Consider the following 23,028-nt stretch of genomic DNA (forward strand, 5'->3'; position numbering starts at 1 on the left):
CTCCCTCTCCCTTTCAGCACCTGCTCTCTGTCCCTCTAGGACACAAGCCGATTTGTTGCCACTGTAACAGGGAAGTCTGGGCAGGATGGAGCGAAGGTCCAACCCAGGAAATGGCAGCACCTATGTTCTTACGGCTTAAACCAGGATTCTTATCACATTCCCTGGCTATGCTTTGGTGACCCTCCTGGGTTCCTACAGGTTTGCTGCTGTTTGCTTTACTCTCCTAGCTCTGCCCTCCTCCCCTCTTTGACCTCCCCTGACTTGTCTTTTGTACTCTATATTCTCTTTCCTCCTCCTAGTCTGCTTTCTGCTCCTCCCTTTACTGCTTCTGAGGAAATGAACTGGGGTTCACAAAAGCTTGTGTCCTGTGTGTCTGTGGGGGTGTGTGCATGGGTATGTGTGTGTGTGTGGGTATCTGTATGTGTGCGCACGCGGGGGCTGGGGTGGTATCTGTATGTGTGTGTGTGTGTGTGTGTGTGTATTCTCTTTCCTCCCTGTAGTCTACTTTCTGCCCCTCCTTTACTGCCTCTGAGGACGTGAACTTGGGTTCACAAAAGCCTGTGTCCTGTATGTCTGTGTGTGTGTGCACACGCATGTGCAGTAGGGGGGGGTATGTGCATCTGTGTGTGTGTATTCTCTTTCCTCCCTGTAGTCTGCTTTCTGCCCCTCTTTTTGCTGCCTCTGAGGACGTGAGCTTGGGTTCACAAAAGCTTGTGTCCTGTGCGTGTGTATCTGTATGCGTGTGCGCGCGCGGGGGGTATCTGTGCGCATGTGTGTATATATCTTAGTCTAGAAGAGCGCACACGCGCCCTGCCTTCTGACTTCCTTCCTTCCTCCCCGCCCAGAGCCCGGGGCCCAGGAGCCGCTCAGCCTGCCACCAGCCGGCCCGCCGGCGGCCCGGCCGCTCTCCTCCCGGCTGTTTTCCTCGCGCCGGTTTGGCTCCACCCCGCGAGCTGGGGTGGGGCGGGCTGAGCCCGGCGCCCTTGGCCGCGGATTGGTGCCGGAGCCGCTGAGCCGCCCCTCCCCGCGCCCGCCGCGGCCCCATATAGGCGCTTCCCTCCCACTCTCGCCAGTCGCCTGATCGGGCAGGTGCGGCTGTGGATTTGCTTTCTTAGAGGGCTGGTTCCTGGGGCTCTGTCTCCTCCCGCCGCCAACAGCACCATTGCCCTCCGGCTCGCCGAGATGTTCCCCCCGGACTCGAGCTGGAATATCTCCTTCGCGGGCTGTGGCTTCCTGGGGGTCTATCACATCGGCGTGGCCAGCTGCCTCCAGGAGCGGGCCCCCTTCCTGGTGGCTAATGCCAAGAACATCTATGGGGCCTCGGCCGGAGCCCTCACGGCCACGGCGCTGGTTGCTGGAGCCTGCCTAGGTAAGGGGGTAGAAGGGAGCCTGTAGCCTGCCCCTGCTCTGGGGGGCTTTGGGGTCCTGTAATTCATCTCTGCTCTGGGGTGGTGGTGGCAGGGGTTGTCCTATAACATGCCCTTCCTCTGTGGTGTTAGGGGATCTCATAACCCATCCCTGCTCTGGAGGGGTGTCCTGTAACCTGCCCCTGTTCTGGGGTGCTGGGGAAGCCTGAAACCCATCCCTGCTCTGGGGTGGTGGTGCTGGGTGTATTCTGTAACCTGCCCCTGCTCTGGGGTGCTGGGTGATCCCATAACCCATCCCTGTTTAGGGGTGGGGGTGGTTCTGTAATTGGCCCCTGATCTGGGGTGCTGGGGGGTCCTGTAACTTGCCCCTTGTGGGGGTCACTGTGTGGGTGTCTGGAGGAGCCTTCTTGTCCTTGACACATGCTACTAGATCACACCTAAAAGGGAGGTGGGTCCTGGCAGGGAAAGGGTTAAGGATGTCTGGGGAGACCAAGGGGAAGCTTTCTTCTTTCCCCAGGGGACACATGCTAACATGCAAACTCTTCTGCCTTCAGGAAGGTGACTCCTGCTAAAAGGGAAGAAACCCACCCCTGTCATGCATCTGTTTCTTTCCTGTGCATATAGAAGCTCTGGGGGATATGGCTGGTCTTTTGAGCAGAGGGGTGGCTGATCTAAACAGGGCTACTACGTGGCTTGCCTAGCACAGAACCAGTTAGTGTCTGTTCTGGAATAAAACCCACTTTGTCCCCCTCACAGAGTGTAGGGCAAGTACACAATGATCGTTATGCCAGGAGGACAAAAAAACAAAAGGTCTGCCCAGGAATTCTTCTGGAATAGGTACATCCCTGATGGAAGAGCTGGTCCCAAGCAGCTTTGCTGGTTAGTTTCACCCGTCCCCTCATTCTGTGTACCTATGCGGCATCTGTGATGCAGTGGGGTCCTGATTTTGTTTGGGGCCTCAAGGTGCTACTTTAAATGTATGTGGGTGGGCAGGGGAAGGAATCCATTTAATTGTCATCTCTTGGTACACATACTTTTCTGCTTTCTCGCTGGAGGAAGACCTATCTAATATCTGGATTAGCTAGAACAGACTTCACTCTATTTAAATATTTTATTTATTTATTTTATACATACATACATTTATTTAAATAGGGTGAAGTCTGTTCTAGCTATTCTCCTCTTCCACTGTGAACTTATAACATTTTTATCTTAGCTGTGAAACTGTAGAGATCTAGATTTGAGGCTCTTGAATTACCTTGCAGCAAGAGCAGTGGTAGGAAAAAATATTGCAGTTTTCTGCTTTTTCTCTTTCATGTGTATCTGCATCTATAAGATGACTACTGCTCTATATTCCACTGAAATATATCCTTTTGGGGTCTCTGTGATTATGCACAGTCATATTATACACAGACTAAATACAGAGAAATAAAGTGAAAACAGCCACTATTAATGTGTTGCTCCCAGTGTGAATCTAGGTATTTGGCTAAATATGGGGCAGTTATTCAACCTGGCTGCTGTGAGAGCCTTTTAAGGGTGCCTTGGGGGTGTTGTGAAATGTTTGCACTGTTCAGTGTACAAACACTTGGACATGATTCAGAAGATTAAATCCAGGGTTTTCATATAGAAATCCAGAGTGCCAAACATGTTCTGAGCTGCTCTGGCCTGGGCTTTTTGCAACAGAAGAATTGCTCTGTTATTTTTCTGTAGTCAAAAAATGAGTGAAAGCTAAGAGCTGGCATTTTCTGAGTGCCTTGCATCTAAAAAAAAAAAAAAAAAAAAAAGTTGAGAGCTGTGGGAGTCGTAACCAATTACTAGAGTTGGTTTTAAAAGAACAACTCATCTGTTAATAAGTTTTCTGTGGACTTACTTCAGAGCATTGACATACAGATGTAGAAAGATGCCTGTCAGCTTTAGGTCAGGACCGTTGTTGATGTTTGCTTACAGTGGAGTCAGTACTTCTGCAGCTTTGTTTTTAATGGGCTTCAGCTTATGCAACTGGAACTGGATTTTGTTATTTTGGTGCATCACTACAATGCCAGCCTTTACATGATTTCTCTTCAAAGATCATTACAGCCTGTGTTCTGTGGCAGCTGGCATTTGCTGTGCATTCATGGTGCTGAAATAGCATTGAAGTTGTGTTCCATGTCAGACAGGAAATTAAATGCAGGATTGTGTTGAACTCCTTCTGGGCTGTTTTTTTGTTCATAATGACAAGCTGTGAGCAAAAAGATCCAGCTTTTTACCTTGGTGGTGGTGGTTTTTGGAGACATAAAACAGATGAATTAATTAATAGCCTATTGTGGCCAGCAGCAAGGGACTGGAGAAAGACAGTGCAATGTACTAGGGGTGTGAGTTAGGCCACCTACACCAATCGGTATCAGGACGTAGTTTTCAATGTCTCTGTCCCTTCTCAGAGTTTAAGGGAAATATAACTCTACAAAGGGTCTCCAGCACAGGTGCTTGAGCTTGCATGCCTTGCTTAATGTGTGCAAGGGAAAACAGCTATGTGAAATGGTATAGCGCCCTGTGAATTGTCATTCCCAAACTGTGTGCAAGACCTTGTAATACAGAGACTGCTCCATGATGCCATGTCCAAAGTGTCCAGGATAGCTTAGTTGTGTGGACTACACTGCTGACTGCACCTCCTGTCCCTTTCCAAGGAAGAAATGCTGTGGTGTGCCTTGCGGGTTGTACATATTTATATAGAACTTGGAAAAACTCAAGGGTGGGCGGGTGTGTGCGCCACCATTGAGGCATGTTTTGGCCTCAGTAGTGAAGGGGTTTAACACTGGCTTAAAAGCATCTGTCCTTTCAGACTTGGTAATAGTCACATTCTAAATCTAGACAAAATTAAAACTGTCTTTGTGGCTTGCTCTCCTCTTCCCCCTCCTCCTCCTCCTGAGTTGCAGATACGGCATAATAAGACAGCCACTTTTCTTTGACTGTGTTTAGAATCCATAATGGGTGAGAGGTCCCATTTCCCCTATCTTGTTCCTCCTACAGACCACATGACTGTTTCCACAAGGATGACAGGCCTGACTACACTTGCTTCCTATGGCTTTTCAAGCAGTTGCCAGCAGGGACTTTCTTATCTTGCTGGGTGGAGAGGAAGAGTGTAAAGGCCACTCAGGCCACTGTCTCAGGAAAGCTCTAGGTCAGCAGTTCCCAATCTGTGGTATGGGTACCACCGGTGGTATGCAGACAACCTGTCAGTAGTACATATTAACAGATTTATTATAATTACTTTGTATGACAAAAAAATTGCTGGTGGTTCTTAAGGTCGTATCATTTTAAATTGGTAGTGTGCAATCTGTCAGAGTTTGGGAACTGCTGCTCTAGGGTATAGCACTGTTCCAGATGCCATTTGTCCCAATAAAGGGGGATGGGATTGCATCCCTTGGAGGGATTCACCTAGGGAGAGCTGCCAGGGACTCTGGCAGGGTGCTTCTCTGTCTGCCAGCTTTAGGTTTGGTTTTTTTGGTGGGTTTTTTTTGGTGGTGGGACAAGTGGCTTCTGCTTTTGAGCTGCATTGACAGCCTCTCATGGGGGAGAGGTATAGTGGAAACAAGTGGTAGGATAGTAGGAATTCCTAGGTGCCACTTCCCACCTTTGTCATGCATGACTTTTTGTAGCTCCAAGCCGGTCACTACTGCTTCCTTTGTTCCTTCTTTATATCCCAGTAGCACCCACATTGTGCTAAGTGCCATCCATGTATCTAGACACCACGCTCCAGAGTTTGGACGGGTGCTTCTGAACTAGCATTACGGTTAATTTGCCTATTTCCTGCAGGGTGTTGAGATCACCCTACACCTGTGAGAATGGACTCTAATGGATCTGGAGTCATAAAGATGTGCTTACTGATGCCAATTTAGACAAGCCCTTCCAAACGTTCTTGGGTGGCTAGAACTTGATCTGGACATGACTGTTTCTCTAGCTGTGTTTAAAACTCTATGGCTTCTGTACTGTTCCCAGACAGAAATAGAAGCCCAAGTTGCTGATTCAGTTTGCTGCCAAAAGTGAAAGTAGCTTTTGTACCCAGCTGGGACATGATATCCTTGTCCTTTGTCCATGCCTAAAGTTTTCTGATTCGGTGAACCTCAGTTTGGGGTTCAGAAGATAGACCTGTGGGTGGATAGAGTCATTGTCGGGGGAGGAATTAATCAAGAAAATTGCAAGCAACTGCACTCATCAGGCAAACCATAGCAAAACATGTTTGAAGACTGCACAGCTTATGCAGGGTACTTGTGGTCCTAAGAGTGGCTAGCTGGTGCAGTAACAGATTGTCTGTATGGGGCTTTGGGTGCCAGCTGCTTTTCAGTTTGGGATGTCCTCCATGTACTGAAGCAGAGTGCTCCGTTATGTATTTTAATTGCACCCTTTCTTTTGAAGGATGAGGAGCAGAGGATGTTTCATGGAAGCCCTACCTCAGTTTGCCTGCAGAAAAGATTAAAGCTATTGTGTATCTATCTTGACTAGACAGACAAGGTTCCTTGGGTGAATTTGATATCTTTTATTAGACCAACCCAAATGGTTGGAGAATAGTTATTAAGCAAGCTTTCGGGTTCAAAAACCCTTTTGTCTATCTTGACTATGAACTCAGCAGGACCCCATCATATGGTGTTAAATGCTTTCTGGGAGGGGAGGGGATTGTATTCTATTTCTGAGTGTTCTGTCTGACTCTTTGTTCCTCTCTGCGAGGACCTGATAAAGGTCAGATCCTTGTTGATGATGCTGGGCTTGAAATCCCACTCCAGACTTCCTGCAGATAAGCTAGGGGCAACCTCTTCAAGTGAATGGTGTGCTGCAGCATGTTACCATTGTGGTCTCTCTCTAGGCTGTTGGGCTGTCTAGGTTGTTTTGGGCTTTCTCTCTGCTACCTAAATTAAGAGCACTTTATTGGTGATAGGGGTATGGTGGCAGGGCAGCTAAGATGTCCTGTTGTGGTTTTGGAGACATGAGTTCAGACCTTGTTCTGGACTCTTGCCATAGGCTAACCCTAATTTCCCCATGCTGTAAGTGATACTGGGCCATACAGGTTGGGGAGCTGAAGGCAACCGGATGTCATGCCAGCCTTGTGTACTGCTGGCTAAAAAAACTGGTCAGTCCAATGGATTATTAAGCTTGGATGGACCTACTTTTCTTATTGTTGGCCCTATAGCAATGCCCAGTTTCAGGATCCTATATTGCTTGAAACTCTACATGCATAGGACTGAAGTCCTTACTTCCAGGTGCAAAGTGGTACAGGTGGGCAAGGAACACATGAGAGCAGGGCAAAGGTTGAGAATGCAAGGTTGTCTGTACTATTTAAGCTCTCTGAACAAGAGGCATTAGGGAGTCATGAATGGGCTCTCATCCAGACCATGTTTGGTTAGGCAGTGTGCTATGAGCATTGCTGTGGGGATTTGAGGCTTGTGAGAAAGTAGCTGCTTCTTCATGAGAATCCTCTTATGGCAAACTTGGATGTAGAGAGGGACCATGCAGAGTGCCAACTATTTTCAAGACACTGCAATGGACAAACTACAGTTTTCTTGGAGTTGGGGGAGGGGACAAATGAACCTGTTATCAGAGGGGTTATAGAGTTCAGGACTTGAGTAAGTCTGTGCCTTAAGCTCAGGCTCCTGTATTGTGGCTTTTGGGGTACTAGGTGTTTGTAGGTAGATCCCTGTAAACACCTAGTATCCCCAAAGGTTTGTCTGTTTGCAGATGGATAGATCCCTGCAAAGGCCCTAGTGCAGAAGGATGGATCCATTGATCTACAAGGTCCCTTCCAGCCCCTAACGATCTATGAATCCCACTGGGCAGGTAACTGAGAATTCATTATGCATAAGGTTTTTTGATATCTTCTGCTCATCATACCTACAGAACCTTACTTGCCTAAATAAATCCTCAAGTCTGTGGTCCTCGTTGCATAAATAGAAGCTGTTCACATGAGTGTATAGGATTGGTCCTTCCACTCTAACTAAAATGTGGCCATCTCCAGGTTGGTGATCAGGGAATAACTGTCTTAAACAGCGGGGAAGCAGAGATCAACAAACTCTGGGCATGGACGTTGGGATGAAGCTTTATCCCTGTTGTCACAGGAACTTTATCACAGAGTGGAGAAATCCTTTGTTCAAGGTCTTGCTGAGTCGTCTTCCAGTGAACCTCATGGAACTTGATGCTTGTACTTTTGAAGGATGAAGGCTTCAAACTCATGTTTCTGGAATCTGAACACGGGGTTCAAGGGAAACTTGGCATTTGAAAACTGATGCTTGTGCTGCTTGGCCATCCTTTCTGTCATATTGTCAACTTATCACCCTTTCCAGTATTCCATAGCAGGCCATCATAATCTTCTGTGCAGCATGGCAAATGCAGAGCAGCTTAGCTGAATCATCTACTTTTTAAGGATGGGGTGGCTTCATTGCATGCTGAAGCTTTTTTTCCTTGGGTAGAAAAATGCTATGTGTGGGAGTCTTAACTGTTCTTCTGAAGCGTGTCAGCTGTGACACTATCGGCAAAAAACATAAAGCAAGTAAGGCTGTTCCCACCATGAAAAATCTTGCATATGTTGATTGGCACCTTCGCAAAGGAGGCCATGGCTTGCTTAGGTATGATGATGTTTGCTCGTGACATTCTTTTGAAGGGTCATCCTTAGGTGAGAGAAGGTGCAAGGGTTTTATTGGTGCCTTAGTAAAGACTTTTGTCCCAACCTTAATCCAGGGGTCAGTTATGACTATCTGGTATTTGGGTACATGCTGTCAGGTGATCATACAAGTTGCCATGTGACCATGAGCAATAACATAACTCATCACCAGAGTCTTTCGGGGCAGCATTTTTGTTGAGTTTAACTGAGGTCAATGAGCAACAATGGCCTTACCAAAAGGCATATTTTACTGATATCATGTGCACAGGAGGCTGAGGCCATGGCATATGGAAAATATATGCAGGCTCGGCTCACTTTATTGGGATTTATGCCAGCTTCTACCAACTGCCCTGTGACCTGTGAAGTCCAGGTTGGGAGGAGACCTTTTTTTGGAAAGAGAAAAAGCCTTTGCATGACGAGGAAACTGCAGTTTATACTTGTAATGGGGTAGTCATGGGGTGTGGATGGCTTTGTTACCCAGTGAAGAACTCATGGCAGAAGTAGTAATTTGTGTTTGTGAGGCACCAGGAATGTTTCAGAAAAAGGAGAGGCCCATTCTCAAGGGCCTTTTAACTTAAAGTGACTGCTAAGGCCTTGCCTAAACCAGAAAAGTTACATTGACTGCACTCCATCTGCCCTTCCCCACTAGATTTCAAAAGCACTCTAGTCATACATATATACATTCTTTCTCTTTTGTGGTGAGGAGTAGGAAAGGAAGCATTAATGTAGCCTACTGCAGAAACTGTAGAGGTGATCACTGGGGCCTCAAATGCTGATACCAACCTAAATGCACCTGGTGCACAGTGAAAACTGGCAGCTGCTTTAGTTGGTCAATATTGACTGACACTTCTTGTGACACTATCCATGTATCTCTGTCCTGTCTCCTTCCTTCTCTCCAGATGGAGGTTCATGGGAGAAGCTAAGTTGAGGGGGAAGAGCAAGGCTCCATATTCTTGAGGTGAAGATATATTCCTGTATTCACTCAAATCTAAGATGACCCTGAATTTTTAAGGAACGCCCCCACCAATAATTGGATTCTATACATGGAAAGTGTGTGTGTTAGTTTTTTTTTCCATGTATAGAATCTAATTATTGGAGGGTTGTGTGGTGGTTTTTAATTCATCCCCTGCCACTGGTACAGGGGGGCAGGCAGTGTGGGGAAGGTCAAGCAGCTTGCTCTCTGCTTGTGCCTGCCCCCTCTGCCCATCTCCTCCATCCTCTGTTCCCTGCTTCCCCCACTCCCAACCCTTGCTCTGCACCAGCAGGCTCTATCTCTGTTGTAGCCTGGGATATTGAGCATGGCCCAGCCTCCATAGCAGCCATGTAGGCTGTGTTGCTGCTGTGGGCCTAGGCTGGAGCTGTGCTTGGTGCCCAGGCTGCAGTGTGCACAGAGCCTACCATTTCAGAGCAAGGGGAATTGGGGAAGAGAGGGGTGGGTGGTGGAGCAGGGATGGCAGGGTGCAGAGGCAAGGGCAGGGGCAGTAACTGGCCAGACACTGGGTAGGGGCTGGAGTCTGAGTCATAGCACCTTCCTGCTGCCCCATGGCCCTCATGCTTAATTCTAAGAAAAGGGGCTCTTCTGTCCATGTAAGAGAAGGCAGGGGCAGAAGCAGGATTGAACAGAGGTGGAGGGTCTGAGGTGGAAAAGTAAATCTGTGGGTCTTTAGTATGAAGATCAGGTGGCAAGCAGGGAGGCCTTGGTTGGAGCCAGGTAGTGTAGGGGGAGAAGACAGGACCCAGACTTGGATCTAACTTCCTTATGTTGAGGATGCAGGGTGTTTTTTGTCTTCTGTTTTTTTTTTTTTTTTTGTGTGTATTTTTTTTTGTCCTATGTCTACTCGGTAAGAATCCTTCACTCACTCAGTGGGATCCCTTTGCATCTATTCTACAGAGGCGCCAGCTAGAATTTACAAAGCAGTGGAGACGGAGACCCAGAAAAGACATGATCAGAGAAAGGTAGCAAGTGAGCAGTGCGTCTGAAGCAGTGCTTTCCTGTCCTGCTGCTGAATGGCATGGGGCTTGGCTAATAAGGAGGTATAGCTAGGGGAAGGTACATGTCTGAGAGGCTGGATAGCACATGTTATGGGGAGGCCAAGTAGCTATCTTTGGTTAAAGATGTTTTCCAGCAGTTCCTGGTCAGAATTGTTACTGCTCCACTGATGGAGCAGGTGGGTCCGAGCTCTATCCAGCACAGCATCCAGCTTGCTTTCTGCCCCCAACTTGGCTGTGTGTGTCATTAGGGACATCAGTCAAAAGGACTGGGCATTTAGGTCAGAATGAGTGCATGGTTGTACTGTAGGAAGCTGAACTATTGAACAAGTTTCTTGCTCCAACCAACATTTGTGCATCCTCTTAACAGGCAGAAAAGTGACTGAACAAGACAAGGGGCACCCTGAACAGTGTTCCAGATTGACTGTTGCACGATCAAGGGTGGTGGGGTAGAGTTTTGACTTGTTTATATTTCAGTCTCTCTGTCTGTAACATGAAGAGGATGATGGTTACTTGCCCCTTCTTTCTCCCTCCATGCCCCCTCCCCCAACCCTTTCATTAGTTCCTTGTAAGATACTGTAGGCCTTTACAGAAAAGGTCTTTTCCCATCTGTCAGCCTTAGAAGTACATGCAATTCAGATTACATTTGAAAGGCAGTGTGAACTCTACTCCCTTGTGCCTTTTTAAAGGATAACATGAAGACTGACACTTTTGCAAGAGAATCAGTCCTTTGAGCAGCTTTTCGCTCTCAAGACCTTTTTTTCTGAGTCTAAAATCTTTCTGCCTTAGTTGGTCTTCTGCTACCTGTCTTGGGAGCTATGTTAGGAGTTGGGGGCAGGGAGGGGCACTTTGCCTGTTTGTCCAGTTGCTTTCTGGAAGTTATGATGAACATAGTTGAGTTGGCCAAAAGCTATGGATTTGTGTGTGGATGTGTTTTCAACTTAGCCTGGACTTTGTGTATATTACACTTTCCTCTTCCCTCTGATCTTCATCTTTTTGCAACTTTGCAAAGCAGGTGTAGAGAGAAATCCGTCACTGGAATGAGGGTATTGAAAAATGTTTGATAGAGTTGCAGTTAGTTCAGTGTTGGTAGGGGGGGAAAAAACCCAGAGGAAAGATAAAGCACTAGACCAGTGGTGCTCAACCTTTTGGCCCCACTGGCTAGATGAATTGTGTGGGGTCCTTCTGCAGGCTGGATTGGCCCTGGAGCCTGGCACTGCCCCCCTCTTACCCCCCCACATGTCAGGATTGGGTCCTGGAGTGCTGGCACCAGCCCCTCTAACCTTCCTCGCACGGGAATAAGGCCCTGGGGCCTGGTACCACCCGTGCTTGGCCTTTTGTGCTGGGATTGAGCCCCAGATTGAGTGCTTGAGGCTCCCCATGGGTCTGGAGGCTTGGCAGCAGGGGAGTGGTGTTACTTCTCCCCTGTTTTCTTTCCAGGAGCCACCTCAGGAGTGGTGTGGGGAGGCCTGCAGGCCAGATGACAAGGTGCTGTGGGACAGTCTGGCCTATGAGTTAAGCACGCCTGCACTAGGGCATTGATGGGGTTCTCTGTTCTCCACTAGGGCCAGTATTCTGCTGTCAGAGCATTGTCCTCGGTGGTTTTCATACCGTGGCAGCTTGCAAGTGGAGTGAGCAGAGTGGGTGTGTGTCATCTTGACTGTGTACTTTGCTCATGGGGCACAAGCAAACTGTGTTGCACTGAACTTTGAGCCTGCTGGCACCCTCTCCAATTAATTGTTATAGTCCCTAATCTTTCCCACTTCCCTAATGTAGTTCAACCCCAAAGTTCCTTAGTTGTATTCAGTAGCTGGTGGCTGAAGGGAGCAGAGCTGCTACCCAGGAGGTGCAGTGGGATGCGTCTCATGTTTTGTCATGTCCCAATGTGACAATATTGTCGAGTCAACATGAGCTGCCAGTAAATTAAAGGGGATGGGGGAAGGAAACGAGGCACTTTGGCTTTCCTGGGTAAGTTCCACCTCTTTGGAAAAAGCTCCTTATGGGCTGGCATTGATGGAACATCCTGCTGTACAGTCCCAAAGTGGCACATAAGAGCAAGCGCTCTCCCAGTTGGCGCATTCAGGTGTTGTACAGGCCTTGCTTACCAAGATCCTTCTTGAGGAAATGAGCCTGTAGCTTCTGTTTGCAAGGGGAGTCTTGGCATGATACAGTCAGAAGCTCTTCCAGGCACAGCTGATGGTCAAGGTGTTCTTTGCATATACCCTTAAGTGCTGTGCTGAGCAGTGGTACAGTGTGTCCAGGGAAGCTGCATTCCACCTTTCTGTGGAAAGTGACTTAAAATGCCTCAGGCAGACTGGGTGCTGGCATCCAGCAGGGATCAGGTGTTTCAAGCACTCTGAGTGCTCATAGGTGTGGGTGTGTTTGGATATGAAGGTTTGAAAGTCTGTTGCCAACCCTAATTTTCTAAGATTTGCACTTCAGGGGTTGCCTTGTGGAGTTACACAACCTTCTGTAACCAGACTGCAGAGACTGGGCCATTGCCAGACCTGTCCCTCAGAGCAGAACTCCCGGACTGTGAGAACAGGGACCTTGCTGCCAACTCATGGATGTGATGCTGACAAGCTCTGAAATGTAACGTCCAGTAAAGCCTGCTGATTACCTCTCACAGCTTTTTACTGCCTTCAGGGCAAATAGTTGTTAGAGGAGAAGGACTCCTCTCTGCCTCCCCACGGTACAGCTAGGGGATTTTCACATGTCTCCCTAGAAGTTATAGATGTCCCTTTCATCTTACCCTGACTAAACATGGTCATATGGAAAAGCCAATTCCAGGCATGTTCTTAACTCCTGGCGAGCACTGCAAAGCTCACTCTGCTGTCTTGCCAGCCTCTGCTTCTACCTCATTCAGCAGCCTTGGAGGCAAAGCAGGGGGTTCCCCTATTGCAGCAGGGGCCAACCTTTTTAGCCAACCCCTCTGTACTACAAATTAGCCCTGAACTCCCCCAAGTGCCACGCTGATCCCCTTCTCCTGCCTAATCTGCTCCTCTGCTTTCTGCTTCCTTCCCTCTGCTCCCTGCCTGATTTGCTGCTTTGCTTTCTGCTCTCTGCCCTATCTGCCCCTGTGCTGCCTGTCCCTTCCCCAATCTGCCATGCACCCCACATGCAGGCTGCCTGTGCCACTTGTGGCACCAGTGCTGCAGGTTGGTCACTCCTGCCTGTTGAATAGAACTGCTCTCTACACTGTTGCACATATTTGTATCTGTTAGCATGTTAAGACAGTCAGTTTCATCTACACCCAAGAGTTGCTGGTATGGAGTCATTTTAGGATGGTGCTTGCAGATGAGGCCTTGCTTACATGTTGGGTTGTTAGTACCAAGGCTCCAGAAAGAATGCAGTAACCATTTTCAGTCTGTATTCCTCTCTTCCCCCCCCCCCCCCCCCCCCCCCACTTTCCTTGCCTGTCTAGAAGAAAAGCCCCTAAATAAGTCTTGTCCTGTTAGAAAGATTCCTTTTCTTCGAAGAGCTAAATGTATCCCTGTTCTTTCCAGGAACCACCTTGGGAGTGGTGTGGGGGTGAAAGAACTCCTTGTTATCCCTTCATTGCTGGCAATCTGCTCTGCGTAACTTAATGCTAGTAAGGAAAAGTTCACGGGTGTAAGGTGGCTCTGAGTCTGCAGATGATGGAAGGGCAAAGAGGACATAACAAGCAGGATTCCAACAGGCAGAGAGGTGCCTGGCATGGCATGAGGCAGTTGGCTTACCATGCAAATTGGAAACAGATGAATTAATAGACACAGCATGTGCTTAGAGCTCAAAAAGGGCTGTGGCGTGTTATAAAACAAAGGTGCTCAGTTGTTCGGTGGTTTTTTTTTTGTTTTGGTTTTTGTTTGTGTGTGTTTGTTTGTTTTTGTTTTTGTTTTTGTTTTTTTTTTTTGGCGGGGTGGGGGTAAGGATGGGTCAGAATTCTAGGTGAGCTGTGTAATGGCTTGATACTGAAAGGGGAATTTAATACCTTTCCTTCCTGTCTTTCTGAAGTTCTTCTTACCCTGCTCTATAGTCTGTCCCTGCAGTCTGAATGGGGCAGTGCCATCCGTGTCACTTGGTAATGGTCTCTGGCACAGGAGCAGAGTGCAGCTATCAACAGTGTTCTGACACTGATTCACAACAGAGCTGCCACACCAGTTCATGTCCTTGGCACTCAGCCTTGCAGCCTCTGAGACGACATTGGGTGGGATGGGTTGAATTAGCTGTGGAGTCCAGGTGACAGCTAACAAATGAAGTGGCAGTGGGCAGAGAGACTGAAGCGGGGGGGGCACTAGCATAAGTTGCCCTGAATACACATGTGTGCAGTGAGTCTGTGAGCTGCCCTCTGGTTTAGCCAGTGCAGGATGCAGAGGTGTGCTAGCTATGATGGGGCAACTTGTACAGCTCTGGTAGATGGAAAGAAAGTCCAATGATTAGGAGGTTTGCTTAGGGCCTGAACAACCTAGATTCAATTTCCTGGTTTATTAACCTTCCTGCATGACTCCGGGCAAGTCTGTTAGTTTCTCCAACATGTCAGAATGGAGCCTGTAGCACTTCGCTACTTCAGAGGGATGCTGTGAAGGCACGTAAGTTAGTCTGTGATGCTTTGGTAACAGAAGTTCAATGTAGAATCACTGTTCTTATCTACTCCTGCTTGTAGATGAGGCCTTTGATAAAAGCGTCTTTCACATATCTCTGGGAGGTGGAATCCTCAGTTGCTTTTGCTACATTTGACTCTGTCCCTGATATTGTCCATCTCTTCCCTCCCATCCAGGGCAAAGGTAGAATTCCTTTTGAGAGGGTAGAAGAGGACATGTGATAGACATCTTGGGTGTCTCCTTGTTTCTGCAGCATGAGGTACATCTCCCCAGACCCAAGATACAAGCTAGTGTGAATAGCAGAGAATTGGACAGTGTTCCCCCTCTATCACTTTACTTTTTTGATTTAGCATCTTTTTGCTGAAAAGACCTGGAGATTTGTTCTCTATTTACTTTTACCTTTTGGCATTCTGTAGCTGTAGTAAAAGCCCATAGCAGTGTAGCACTAGCATTGTAAGGCCTAGAATGTAATTTGCCTCTGTTATGCATGGAAATTGCTATTTAGCAGTGATTCTCAACCAGGGTGCTGAGGGGTGCCACTTAATGTTAGCCCTGTTAGGTGTGCAGATATGCTTCACAAGATTAAACCCAGCATTTTCAAATAGGACTCCATAGTGTTAAACTTTTAGACCTGTTACCTTTCTGAGTTCTTTGCAACAGAAGATTACTTCTGTAGTGAGAAGGGGGGGTGGAAAAAGTGTTAAGAACTGACATTTTCCAAGGATGCCTCATGTCTAGGAAGTTCAGACCTGTGGTCCAGCTTGTCTACAGTTAATCCTGGATGTTCTCCATGTAAATTTCTAAGTGTTTCTTTTAAAGCTGCAAACTTTTTGGCCTGGGTATCTTGTGGCAATGGTTGAGAACTGCCATACTAAGTACTTGGGGAGGAGCTCCTAAGCAGTAGAACAGAGGCACCTCCTTAAATGCCTAGTCCCTGTGCTAAAGACATTAGAAGCTATGTGAGGGAACAAATTATCACCAAAGCTGCTTTACTGGAGTGGTCTGCATTTCTTTGGTAGGCCAAGCATGGATGGGTTTTGGCCAAGCCAGAACTGAAAGCCTGCCCCAGTTAGATGTTGGAGGACAAAGCTGGGATCCTGCTGATGCTTAGGATGCCATATGAGATGTGAGATGGGAATGAGGGCAAAGGCAGATGAGGTGAGTATGGAACCCACATCTGCTAAGAGAGAACCAATAAGACCATCCTTCCAGTTGGGGAAAAGGAATCTTTTCTTTAAATCTGGTTGGATTTTGATGGAGCCCCTAATTTCAGGAGTAAGACATCATATGGCAACTTGGGTGGTTTGAAGTGAAGCGGTTTGAGAATGCATGTCAAGGGAAATGAGTCTTTCGCTCAGACTGGCACCCAGAGCAACTCCTCCATTCATGCTTATGGAACTGCCTTGTGTCCTGAATAAAGTAGACCTCGGGTAGGTAGTGGGACGGGTCAAAGCAGAACAAATCTGGCTTTCTCCGGTCTGAGTGAGTGACTGGAGAAACTGAGGTGATAAGGACTGATTCTCATCAGCAGACTAAGGCAGAAATGACCTCTGTCCTTGCTGTTTTCCAAGGTGGATTACACAGTGAGCTCAGAGGGGGAGAACTGAGGATATGGGAGTCTTGCTTCTCCATGCCAGTTTGGCTGGGGTCTGGTAGAATTTTTTTTCGGTCTTCACAGCAATATCTCCAAAGCTGCTCTGGACCCAGACTCGCTGCTTGGTGTCTGTTGGTGCTCTCGCCTTGAAAGGGAAAATCGGGGATCTCTGCTACATGGTTGACTGACTGGCTCTCCTTTGGTTTGTAGAACATCTCTTCCAGCTTTCTGAGACGGATCATCAGCTAGTGGAAATTGGCATGGCACAACTCTGCTTAGTCCATGGAGCTAACTTTTACAGTAACTGAAGATCTGTCCTTTAGGGCTCTCTGTTCCCTCCTTTCCCTCTTTCTGGAAATGAGCTGTGTTACAGGGAAATCGCAGTGCACTGTGCAGGCAGTTTCTGGTCACGTCCAAGTACCTCCTATTAGTCAGGTCTGATCTGTCCTTCACCTGTCAGCAGAACAGAACCCTCCCTTGCACTTTGCCCTTGCCTCAGCACTACTCCACTGAAATCATAGAGCCTTGTGCATGAGAAAAGGCAGGATGTGGCTCTTGGAGTATCTTGCCTAGATTTCTGGGCAAAGCTAATTAACCCTTCACCCCTTTCCCCTTTTGTGCACTGTCAGACTGCTTTTATCTCTAATGCAGCACTGCTGATCATCATCTTCAGTTTCAGAAGGGAATTATTGTAGGAGGAAAGAGGGAGGGGAGAGAGAGATCTAGGCTGGTCTTTAATTGCTGTAACCCTGATGGCAACCAACCAGAATGGCCCTGGGCACCTGCTTGAACTGAGTTGTCTTGTGCCCTTGCTTCCATTTGGAAATAATGGCTTTTTATTTACACCGGGCTTATGTCAGAAGGGTAAATACTTCACTGCTGCCTACAGGTACCTGGAACAAGATAGGCCTGGGCCTGTGGTGATTAAGTGATGTGCCAGCAACATGCTTTGCTCACATTGTACCATGTCTTGAACTCTCATGTGGGTGTTTTGAGGTATGGTACTTGACGGAGAACAGGACATGCCTGCTTCTGATGGATCTGTAAAATCTCCTCTGATTTAGCTGTCCAAAGCTGATTGCCAGCTAGTACTGCACAGCCACTGTACCAGTAGCTCAAAGGTACTGCCTCGCACCCCCTGAGTCGCCATCTAAATTCCCATTCTGGCACCATCTACTTCGGACAGGCAGCGGTGCTTGTTTGTATATGGACTTCTGGGTTGTTATAGGCCAGGGGGAGGGCAGGAGGACATGGGTTGCTTGAATGGAACTTTTTGCTGCTGCAGAAAGAGGCATAAACATGGGTGTTTTTTTTTTAATCCTAGATCCCATTTCTGTCAAACATTTTCCCCCATTTTGGGGGGATGGAGGGAGGGGAGCAGATCTATTTCTAGTTTTTTGTTTTGTGCTCTTGGATTCCAGTTGAGAAATTAATGTCAAATGCTTCCAATGGCTTCCTGAGATAAGAAAACAATTAGGAGGATCCTTCTCTAATACTGTGCTAGAACATGGTGTTCAACCTCTGCTCCATGGATGTGTCTTGTAGTCCACAGGGCTCCCCACGGGTCCAGACATTTGGCAGTGGTTGAGTAGCAATTAATGTTGCTGCTCTGCCACCAAATTTGCAAGTCCTGTGGGCCAAATGAAATGGCCTTGAGTGTGGGGCCAGACCTGACTGAGCCTGCGGGGCCTGCAAACTGACCCTGCACCAGTCATCCAGCTCACAGGGTCAAAAGGTTGGGCACCACTTTTTTTTTTTTTTTTTTTTTAAGGTATTGATGAGGCTGAAGAATGGCTTTTGACTGTAACTAGATAACAGCTGCGATGTCACTACATATTAAGTGAGGAGCAGACAGAGTTACCTGGGTAAAGCATTACACGGGAGTCCAGACCTTCCCAGCTTTGCTTCTGCCTGGGCCTTAAGGCAAGTCATGCAGGTCTTCAAATGCAGAACAGCTACAGGCTGTGCCTAGGGTGACTACCTTTTTAAAATTGGAAAGGTGGGGCATATGCCCACCATCCCGTCTGACCCCTGCTGGCAGAACAGCCAGAGCAGAGCTGAATGGGGTAGGGACAGATGCAGACTCCCTGCCCTGTTGCTTTTCCCTCTGGGTGCTGGCTAGGGGGCACAACTCCATGCTGCTCTGGCTGCTGCCAGGTGAGAAGGGGGTGTTGCCATGGTGGCCTGTGGCTCCTGGGGAGAGGGCAGCAGCATTCTAGTCTGCAAGGGACTGCTGGGGGCGGGATGCAGGTGTGCATGTGTGCCCATGCACAAATCTGGGGGGCACATGCCCCTTTCCTTGGGGGGGGGGGGGGGGTGCATGTAGCAGTGGGGAGCCACTCTCCCCTGCACTCCCTGGATGAGCCACCTATGGCTCTGTCCTGCTCCCCGCCTTGGCACTGCCCTGGCTGGGCAGCAGCCCCAGCCCTTGCCCCTGACCCACTCTCTCACCACAGGGGGCCTGAATCTGCCCCCTCCCCCACACTCCCTTCCCTCCCATAGACTTGGCTGTAGGGATCTGCTGTCCATGTTGCCTGGCTCTTTCCTGGCCATGTGCATGTGTATGGGCATACATGTGCATCTGTGTCCCACCCCACAGGAGTCCCTTGCAGGCTAAAACCCTGCCAGCCTGCAAGGGGAAATCCAGATTCCTGCATGATGCTGTGAATCCGGGACAAATGCTGTCTCGCAGTTGCGCAGCCCGGGACCAGGACTTGATGGTCCCATTCCAGGACTGTCCCACCCAATTAGGGATTGGTGGTCATCCTAGTTGTGCCAGATGCTTTGGCATCAACTGTGCCAAATCTTCTGTATTCAGCTCTGAACACCAAAGCTGGGCCCTTCTGCAGAGCTGTCCCTTAATCTCTCTGCTTTCTCTCTCTCTTCTCTGTGATATGCAGGTCATAGAGACTGCTTGTCTAACCAGGGGTGTGGCAGAGGTTCTCCATGTGTTGCTTCTGGTGCAGTGGGATAGAGGACCTAAATGTACCCCCATTCCACTTCCACTAGATGTGAAGGGCGTGCAGGCTTGGATGTGAAGCATGGGCAAAGCAAGGGAAAACAGGCCATTGTTTTATGGCCTGTGGCCAGGCTTTCTAGGAACTCTCCTTCACAGAATCATTTGTTTGCACAGCTCTGGACCTAGATTTCTGCATGGAGCCCTCTGACGAAAGCCAAGATCTACCAGAGGGAGCAGCTGATGGTGAAACAAGACTGCCCTGAGGGGGAGTGTGGGGAAGAGTTGCATTTGCCATCTTCAGCCCTTCAGAAAAGCCTCCTAATTCCTCCTTCCACCCCCGATTTGATTAGGAAACAAAGTTGGCAGATCAACTTCCCCTTATTTGGCACCACCTAATGAGAGGGAAGACCTGGAAAAACCTCCAAACAAAACATTGCTTTTATCCAAACAAGGGAAATCCAAGCAGAACGCTTAGTTCCAGTACCAGGGGAGGGTCCAGAGGGGATGCATTGACAGTCGCAGTCCCCTTTTTGACCCACACCATGGGAGCAGCAGCTGGGGACTTGAGTCCTTGAAGGATGCAAGAATTCCCTCCTCTTCCCCTGTGTGCTCAGTGGTACATTCCTTCCTTTCACCTGCCACTGCCTGACCAGGGAGTCAGGGAGGGGGACCCAAAGCTGCTCTTATCCTGCTCCAGCTGGCTGCATGGGGAGCCTGGATGAGTGGGGGACAGCAGCATCAGTGAGTGGGTTCTTCAGTCAGCCCAGGCATTCATTCTGTGCCAGCATAGGAGCAGGCACAGGGATGGGGGAACACCCTTGTCACTGCTACTGTTCTCAGCCAAGCCCAACTTCACACAGCCTGGCTAGAGCAGGGCAGGAGCAGCTCTGGAGCTCCCAGGTCAATTAGTGATGGCAGCAGGCCACCACCTCTGCAGCTCCTGTTGCTGCTTCCATGCCCCACTTAACAAAATCTTGCATTGCCCATGTCTGGTAAATGGCATTGCTCAACCTCTATGGCTTTCCTGAGAATGTAATGGTCTGTGAAAAATTTACTGCTTGTAGCCAGGCCATATTCTTTCTGACCCCGGTTCAAAGATTTCAAAACTAATTTTAAATGTAGTCAGTGTTTATTAGTAGCAATGTGATGGTGCCTTGGTACTATATTGCTCCTAAGTTGTTGTTGTTGTTATTGGGAGTGTCATCTGAGTATACTGCAGGGGAAAAAGGTTGCAGGCAAGTCAGCGTTGGTTTTTACCAGGTGTTGCTACAAAAGGGCATCAGCAGAACTTGCGCACTCTGCATTGAAGAAGGTGCAAACAAAGTACAGAAAGGGGGTGGGTGCAAGACACTGGAACAGAATTGAGGGAGATATCTTGGGGCAGGGGAGGAGTACCATTTGGTGTGATACCATTGCACTAGACATGGAGAAACAGAGGTAGGAACAGTAGGGTATAGGTTCCCTCCTTGGCCACTGACTAGTCTCTACCTTGCATGTGTACACCACACACTCACTGGAGGTGCAGACACTGAAGGATGATCCTTCTGCTGGTGTGCAAACCCTTCTTTGGGCCCAGACAGAAGAGCAGCTCCCTGTGGCAACTCTTGTGCTTTGCAGGAAGCACTATGAGTTGCAATGATCCCCTGGACCCAACAGAAGTTTGCTCTTGGGTCTGGGAGTTGTGAATTCCAGCTACAAGCCTGCAATGCAGCTCTTCCATCTCCCTGCCACCCCCAAGCAGCCTGGACTGTTTTCAGAATGAGAAGCGGGGAAAGGGAGCAGAGTGAGCTGGTTCCTGGGGTTCCCCAGCCAGCACTAGAGGTTGGGGTGGGTGGACTGAAGCCCAGACCAAACCAAGTTACAAAGCGCGTTCTGTTTTGGAGCATGTTAATCTGAACCCTCATGCAATGAGAGTTCAGATTTTCACAGTAACGGGTCTTTTTTAAAAGTGGTCTGCAGCCATGCACTTCCATTTGGTCATGGCAGTAGACTGCTTTCTGGGGCCAGATCACGTGAAAATTGTCACTTCTGTCTGTGCCTGTCTGCATCTACAGTTTGTGTATCTAGAAGTGAACACGGATGTATCTTTCACACCTGAATTTTGCAGGCACAGCTGGTATCTGTGTATATAGGCACTGATTTTGGTTTTTGCCAATGGGCGCTTTGTTTTGGGGTTCCCATGATGAGATCCTTGCATGCTTAGAAGAGGTAGCATGTAACTTCAACCTGGCTTGCCTGACATGGCACCCGTTAACTTGTTTTGGTGGGTGCTTGAACCCTGGAGCACCCACAGAGTTGGCACCTGTGTCTCTGTGCCCTACTGCAGCCTGACATCCTAGGGAAAAGGCAGTGATTCTCAACCAGACTGTTGTAAGATCCTTTTAAGGATGTTAGACAATGTTGGCACAGCTAGGTATGCAAACACCTACACATGATTCACAAGATTTCAAGTAGAGGTTTCAAATAGGAATCCAGTGTCAAAAACATTTTGACCTGTTGCAGTATTTCTAAGTTCTTTGCCACAGAACCATTGTCCTGTTTATTAAAATTAAGTGGAAGGTGAGAGCTGGTATTTTCCAATGGCTGCCCTGTGTTTAAAAAAGATTGAGAATCGCTGGACTAAAGGGTCATCCCAAGAAAGGCAAAACAGTGACTTAACATGCAGGTGTTGATGCTGAAACTGTCCTTTGGTTACTGTCGGTCTTGGATCTCATTGCTGCTTTTGTAAGCACAACTTCCTTGTACCTTGTTGGCCTGGAACATGGTATGAATGTTGTATTTTTCATGTTGACGGGCACAGAAAACAGGAACTGGCTACAACCCTTTCAAAACAAACCCATGCATAGCTGCTAGCTGTGGTTTCCCACAGCCCTTGATAAGATATTGTGAAAGTACATTCAGTCCTCAGCTTTATTTTCTGCAGGCAAGGCTTGTTTTGAGGGGTTCCCTCTTGGTAGAAAGTGTGTGTGTGTGTGTGTGTGTGTATATAAATATAATATACACACACCCCAAAGATTAATGCACTGACCAGACATCTTGGCTCAGACCCTGAGCTGGTCTAGATTAGTGGAGTCCCGCTCGGGTCAGCTGAGAATCTGGCCCTTGATTTTTCTCTTCTCCCTTGGAGTGGAAGGCAGAAATCGGCTTTCTTCAGGGTAGGTGTTAGGGAGCAGCAAGACCGAAGTTGCGTGATAAGCTTGATACTCCACCAACTGAGGTCACTTAGTAAATTGTAGAGAACAGTGGGAAGTGCTGGTAGTCTGCTATGCTGCGGTTATGTAGCATTCCCTCTGGGTGACTAACACTTTTCTGGCAGCCCAGCTACCCAAGGAAATGTGCCTTTTAAGTAAACTCTTCCTGGGGGGATTCCAAAGCTGTTGATCTGTAAATGCAGGCTGTTTACAGCTTGAAATCTTGTGGATGGAAATATGACCATTAATCTACCTGGCACCTCTGGGAAGGAGAAGATGGTATATTGCCTTCCTATGATCACCTGCTTTCTGAGGGCTGTAGTACTGTGGGCTCCCTGTCATGGCAGTGCAGTTCCATGTTGCCAACTTCTGGAGAAGATGCAGGAGAAACCTCCTGGGATTTAGGCTTGAAATTGGAGGAAGGTTTCTAATCATAGGTTCGAGAGTATAGAACTACCTTCCGATAGGAGCAAAGGATGCACAAAAGACCCTAATTTTAAGAGGGACACTGGTCCCTTCCAGTTTATGAATGGGTTTCTTTAAGCTAAGTTGCCTGCTATAGCAGGGACCTGGACTGTACTGAGGAGGTTCCTTCCAGTCCTCTGTTCTTAAACGGCATGGAGATGCAAGAGTGCACCTGATAAAGTGCTGCAGATCTGAGTTAGTGGGATAAAACATACTTCATTTTCTCCCCCCCCCCCCCCCCCCCCCCCCCCCTCCCTACCC

General features: G+C 48.2%; 1 protein-coding gene across 1 annotated transcript in view; it reads left to right on the plus strand.

Annotated features, from left to right (window-relative positions):
• The first annotated feature begins 981 nt into the window (after positions 1-981).
• PNPLA2 (patatin like phospholipase domain containing 2) overlaps positions 982-23,028 on the plus strand; it is a 57,440-nt gene continuing 35,393 nt past the window's right edge. The window contains exon 1 of the mRNA XM_006028604.3: positions 982-1,369. Within this exon, the coding sequence (XP_006028666.1) occupies positions 1,183-1,369 (187 nt within the window). The 5' untranslated portion in view covers positions 982-1,182. The remainder of the gene's footprint in view (positions 1,370-23,028) is intronic.

Source organism: Alligator sinensis, unplaced genomic scaffold (assembly GCF_000455745.1).
Source record: "Alligator sinensis unplaced genomic scaffold, ASM45574v1 scaffold950_1, whole genome shotgun sequence".
In the NCBI taxonomy this organism is placed as follows: Eukaryota; Metazoa; Chordata; order Crocodylia; family Alligatoridae; genus Alligator; species Alligator sinensis.